General features: G+C 33.9%; 1 protein-coding gene across 1 annotated transcript in view; it reads right to left on the bottom strand.

Annotated features, from left to right (window-relative positions):
- Positions 1 to 941: 941 nt before the first annotated feature.
- Positions 942 to 6930, bottom strand: part of LOC139525015 (uncharacterized) — a 93247-nt gene continuing 87258 nt past the window's right edge. The window contains exons 5-6 of the mRNA XM_071320191.1: positions 5812 to 6085; positions 942 to 4312 (exon numbers count right to left, since the gene is read on the bottom strand). Coding sequence (XP_071176292.1) covers positions 942 to 4312; positions 5812 to 6085 — 3645 coding nt within the window. The remainder of the gene's footprint in view (positions 4313 to 5811; positions 6086 to 6930) is intronic.

The raw sequence follows: 6930 nt of genomic DNA, 5'->3' as shown, positions 1-6930 counted from the left end.
TCAAGGACAAGTGAAAACTGGCTGACGGGCATGAGGACCTTGCAAGCCTTGAAGGTACGCACATACCAAATAAAGTTTTCCTGTTACTTATAATAAGAGAGAATTTTACATTACAAAAAATCTTAACGTTTCTTTCAAGTAGTCACTGAACATTGGACATGAGGTCAAAGACATTGGACATGTGACTGACGGAAACTTGTTTACATCTGGCATACATATATACAAATTATGAAGCATCCAGGTCTTCCACCTCTAAAATATAAAGTTTTTAAGACGTTAGCTAAAGCTGTCGCCGCCTTCGGATCACTATCCCTTTGTCAAGATTTCTGTGACAAAAGACGCAAGCTCGACTAAAAAGAGTTTTTTGTTATTGATTTTTGTGACCTAAATTATATGTTGCCTCTACTGTTACCACCTTGTCCACCCTATTACTGCCTTTGTTAGTTCCTGTTACCCCTAAATATGTGTAAAATAATTTTGACAATCAACATAACTGCATGATCTATTGAATAAGTTTTCAGTCAGTGTTATTGAAAAGGGACATTATAGTAAATTTTCGCTGCCACTGTCTCCACAAGTTATTTTTAAGAGCGTTTGAAAAATAAGAAATGTGATTATTTTTCTGAACGTACAGACTATCTGCAGATTTTTTTTTGGGTAATCTACATAAAAGATAAATGAAAATGTGATTTCAAATAAACACTGCTATGCAAGTGTGAGCCACCCTTTTCATTGGATATTTTTTTTTCTCTTATTACTTGTGCTATCAGTTAACAAAAGTAACAGGATGGACAAAATTGAACATCAGCTGGCACACCATTTAAAAAAATCGTTCTCGGGTGTTGGTAAGATTACATATTTTGAAAAACATGTTTACAAAGCAATATGCTGTTATGTTTTTTAATTAATTTGCATTTATTGTAACTTTTTTTTGGAAAAGTTCAGATTTCGAATGTGGACTTTATTTTGAAAAAACTGATATAGTGTGCTCCGCTGTCTGACAGCATCTTTACTATTTCTTTATGACCATGTCTACGAGCTTCCATTAAAGGTGAATGGCCCCTCTTGTTACATTTATTATAGTCGGCTCCTCTGTCTAACAACATCTTTACTATTTCTATATGACTAGATTCACAAGACACTAATCGCATTAAAGGTTCATGTTCATCTAAATCACATAACGGCGTCTTTAACATTTCTGTATTGCCATGTTCACAAGCCACCATTAAAGGTGATCTGTCATCTTCATCACATTTATTTAAGTCTGCTCCTCTGTTCAACAACACCTTCACTACTGTTGCATGACAGTGTTCACAAGCCTTCATGACAGGTGACTGACCCGCCCTGTCACATGTATTACAGTCTGCTCCCCCGTCTAACAGCATCTTCACTATTTCTGTATAACCATGTTCACAAGCCGCCATTAGAGGTGATCTGTCATCTTCATCACATTTATCACAGTCTGCTCCTCTGTCTAATAACAGCTTTACTATTTTCTTATGACAATGTTCAGAAGCCCCCAGAAGAGGTGACTGGCCCCACTTGTCACATTTATTAAAGTCTGCCCCCCTTTCGAACAATATATTAACAATTTCTGTATGACCATGTTTACACGCCTTCATTACAGGTGACTGACCATATTTGTTACATTTATTATAGTCTGCTCCTCTATCTAACAGCATCTTTACTAAATCTGTATGACCATGTTCACAAGACATCACTAGAGGTGACTGACCCGAATCGTCAAAATTATTGTAGTCTGCTCCTTTGTCTAACATCATCGTCACCACTTCTGTATGACCATGTTCACAAGCCTTAAGAAGAGGTGACTTCCCATCTTTGTTACATTTATTATAGTCTGCTCCTCTGTCGAACAACAATTTTACTATTTCTGTATGACCATGTTCACAAGCCTTCATTACAGGGGAGTGACCGCGATGGTCACAAATATTACAGTCTGCTCCAGTATTTAATACTATCTTAACTATTTCCGCACAACCATATTCACAAGCCTTCATTAGAGGTGACTGACCACTCCTTTCACATTTATTATAGTCTGCTCCTCTGTCTAACAAAACATTTACTATTTTTGTATGACCATATTGACAAGCCTTCATTACAGGTGATTCACCCCGCCAGTTACATTTATTATAGTCTGCTCCTCTGTCTAACAATATTTTAACTATTTCTGTATGACCATGTTCACAAGCCTTCATTACAGGGGATTCACTGACATTATCACATCCTTTAAAGTCTGCTCCTCTATCTAACAACATTGTTACTATTTCTGTATGACCCTGTTCACAAGCCTTCATTATAGGCGATTCACCACGACTGTCACAGTTCGTATAGTTAGCTCCCCTGTCTAACAACATGTTCATTATTTCTACATGACCTTGTACACAAGCCTTCATTACAGGTGATTGACCATTCTTATCACATCTATTATAGCTTTCTCCTTTGTCTAACAACATCTTTACTATTTCCGTATGACCATTTGCACATGCCTCCACTACAGGTGATTGAACCTTTTTATCATATTTATTACAGTCTGCTCCTCTGTCTAACAACATTTTCATTATTTCTACATGACCTTTTGCACAAGCCTTCATTACAGGTGATTGATTATCTCTATCACATTTATTAAAGTTTGCTCCTTTGTCTAACAACATCTTTACTATTTCTGTATGACCATGTTCACAAGCCTTCATTACAAGTGACTGACCTCTCCAGTCACATGTATTACAACCTGTTCCTCTGTCTAACAACATGAGCAACATTTTTACTATTTCTGTATGACCATATTGACAAGCCTTCATTACAGGTGATTCACGATTATTATCACATTTCTTATAGTCTGCTCCTTTGTCTAACAACTTTTTTACTATTTCTGTATGGCCATGTTCACAAGCAATATTTATTGGAGACCTTTCATTATATGTACACCTATTTACATTTACCCCATGATGACAACACCACTTGACCAAAGAAATATCTCCTAAATAACAACAATGTAATAAAGAAGTCTCATATTTATCATCATCATGCTTTTTAAACATCAGGGAAAAAGGATTTTTAGACGTTTTACCTTCATCACAGATATTTGCCAGTTGTCTCTGGTAAGAAATATCTAGTGTATTCAAATAGTTGTACAATTTCTGTCTGAACTGAGGTATCTTCATATTGATGTTACTAAATACATCTTGAACTTTTCCCTTTGACCAGTCCTCAATCATTCTCTGTGTGTACATCTGATGATACTTTGTTGGTATTAAAGTGATAAAGTGGTCCATGTCGTCCTTTCTTTCTAATAAAAATCTTTCCTTGATTAAACCACTGTCGGCATTTCTTATCAAACAATAGATTATGTTTTGTCCATAGATCTTAACAAGAAAGTCAAATATTTTATCATGTAGAATTTTGTAAATATTGTTTTCTTTCTTTATGAATGTATGTGTGAGTGAGTCAAGTTCACCTTGTAATACAAGTCTTGATGTTCCCCTGTCTAATCTGCATGCCTCACATGTGTTTTCAATGATTATCCTGGTTTCTTTATTCACTTGTTCTGTCAACATTTCTTCCTTTAATTTGTTGTTAAACATGACACATAAAGCCAAAGCACAGTATTTAGCGTAATGCCCTTTCTTCAGAAACTTGGCAATCTCTGCCTCATAAATTAAAAATGGGTTTTGGAAGAAATCTTTTACAATAAGTTCAGGATTATCATGGTACAATTTACATAAAAGAGGGAAACAGTCATAAATATCATAAAAGTCACCTATCTCAGAGGCTTTTGTGTTGAGATACAACTTAGCTATTAATATTTTTTCAGTTTTTGACAAGCAAATGTTTTTAGATAAAATGTTACATACACATGACTTAAAAACTGATAAAGAATCAAACTTTTCATCTTGGTATACTTGTAACCGACATGCTGCAAGTATTTTTGTTTGTGTTTTATCAAGATTTTGTATTAAATCCTCCATGATTGGTTCCCAATTCTTTATGTCACTCTGGTCAAGTGAAAAGTTTCCACACAAATCATCAACAAGAAACAATGTTTTCTTGTTTGGATGGTAAAACCTTAGAATGTCACCTGGCTCTGTCACTATAAGAACATCATATCCTTCTTCTTCTGCCATTCGTAGAGCTACATGTCTAAGAGTTGCGGTCTTCCCTACACCAGAACTAGCAGTAATGGTTACACAACTGTTTTTCTTGATACATTCGAGTACATGCTGGGCAGCTCTTGTATTTATAAACATTGTATCATCATTGTCCTTCCAATCTTTAAGTGAATCGTTAATTCTTGCTGAAATATAGATAAAGAAATATTTTATCCTTACTAAAAAAGATATATCTAGATAATATACTGTGGATTCATTAACATCTGCGAGGTACCTCAGGCATAGATCACCTTAGCTGTATTTGGCAAAACTTTTAGGAATTTTTGTTCTCAATGCTCTTCAACTTCGTACTTTATTTGGCCTTTTTAACTTTTTTGGATTCGAGCGTCACTGATGAGTCTTTTGTAGACGAAACGCGCGTCTAGCGTATATACTAAATTTAGTCCTGGTATCTATGATGAGTTTATATTGCATGCGTCGAATGCAGACTTTGGCAAAACAACAAAATCAAATATCAGTGTAATTACAAGATTTCTTCAATCGATATTAATCGGTACCCACAAAAATAACTAAATCCACAGTAGTTCAACATTTTATTACAGGAATAATCAGCTGATTGCTGTATAACATCTCTGTGTATATATTTTTTTGTAAATAAATGTTCTCAATATTACTATAACCTTCTAAAAAAATCTTTCCTATCATTATTTATTCTATGTTGGAATGTTGTGAATTTGCATATAGTGTTGGAATATTTTTAATTTTACAATAATATAAAAACAATGACATAATTTTGCTGTAAAATTCCAATATTGTTCCCATTACAATATCCCTAATTTCATTTTTTGTTTGATTGATACACAATACACAATACAACAAAATTGACAAATGGCAGCCTTAACAAAGTACCGGTGAAAAGAACCTGTGTTGCTCATCAAGGTTGATATGCATTTTCAACAATGAACACTCCAATACTGTAGACTAGAATACAATTCATGACAAAAAAATCTGTGTTGTTGATTTGGTAGTGCTGATAATTTCTATTTTCTTTAATTGTTGCCCAAACACAAAAAGGGTAAACAAAATTGTCATTTAACATATTTAAAGGAATCGCTCTGAGAAAGGAGAAGATTTTTTGGAAAGCTAACAGACGACGAGGTACGAGGGATGTCATGAAATGAGAAAGTTACAAATCAAGCATCTACCAGGAAAGTTTAAAATATTGCGCTATGTAAAATCATAAAGTTACAAATTAACAGCCTCAAAAAGCTGACCCAAATACTTTCTAGATAAGAATATTGCCAGATTTGACATTCTGATTAATTTGCACATCCAACGGTTTCTACATCTTACCAACCAAGAATCCCTTAAATATTTATCTACAAGATATCAACCTGACCTCTCTGTTTTAACCTCGGTCATTTCATGCTATCAAACTTACCTCTCTGTTGACCTTTTTCATTGATAGTTAATAAGATGACTTCCCAGAATTGATCTCTAGCATCCCAAACTAATAACCTGACCTCTCATGTTGATAACCTCTAAAAAACAAAATATTTAACCTCTAGCCAAGACATTTACCAATCAACAATTGAGATGGTTAATCACATTCACAGGAATCAATTAAAACCTGATCTCCAAATATGATGAGTAGATGAACCCCAAGTTTCCTCAAACTGTTTACCTCTTAAATTCCAAGGCACAGTATCCTTTTGTGAAGTCTTAACTATTTCCAACTCGTTTGTTACTTTCCTATGGTCATCCTGTAACGTCTCATGAGATTTTATCATTTCAGTATGTGAACGCCTCAGACGTTCAAATGATTCTTTCAGTTCCCGGATTTCATTATTGGAATGTTTGATGTCCATCATTATTTCTTGGTTCGTTTGATCTAATGGTTTGGTTTTCAGATGATCACACTCCTGCTTCATTTGCTGCCCACCTAATCTATCTATGGCCTGTAAATTATGCAACATATATTTTTAAGTTATGTAATGAGTTATTTCCCTTAATAAGTCTTGATAACTTGAAAAAATATTGCAGGTTCAAAAGGGAGTATTGTTATACTTAGTCTTAATAAGAACCAATCATCATAGCAATTATCTAACAGCTCAAACAAATCTGATAGACAACAATCACCTTGGTAAATTACAATTGATTTATTATCATTGATAATTATCATATTTATATACCATCCTTGGCACAATTCAAAGTGCTTGATCCTTTGATACAAGAAAGTTCAAAATCAGGAAATACCTCATTCAAAAACATTGCAAAAACCGCCTCCAACCATGAAAAACTAAATTTGATACATGAATCCTAAGTATAATAAACACTCATTCATTTATATTTTTCGAAACTTGGGCTTGCTACTTTTCTTAATGTGCATATGCTAGTTGGGATAATTATCATTTATAATATGGTTAAATGAAACGAGCCGAAAAGTGTGATAATAAATATATACAACAATCAAGAACATCTATAAAACTTCCAAAACTTTTGAAATTCGAAAGTTTGATTTCATAAACGTTTAGGAAAACACAATGACAATTAATTCATAAAATTCACTTGAAAAAATCTGACAATCTGATTAACAGTTTTAAGATTTCCACAAAATTTGCACACGTTCTTGGATTAATCTGCTGTTGCAGATGGCATAATTAAGAAAATGGAAAAAAAATGACATCTCTGAAACAGACAAGGTAATAATATAGGGTTGTTGTATGAATATTGGGGAATATCGTCCCGAGTAGAAATCTATATGTACTACGAGGGACAATATTCCCCAATATTCATGCAAGAA

The sequence above is a fragment of the Mytilus edulis genome, chromosome 5, assembly GCF_963676685.1.
Source record: "Mytilus edulis chromosome 5, xbMytEdul2.2, whole genome shotgun sequence".
Classification (NCBI taxonomy): domain Eukaryota; kingdom Metazoa; phylum Mollusca; class Bivalvia; order Mytilida; family Mytilidae; genus Mytilus; species Mytilus edulis.
Note: the sequence above shows the minus strand (reverse complement) of the source record. Positions and strands in the feature narration are given on the sequence as shown.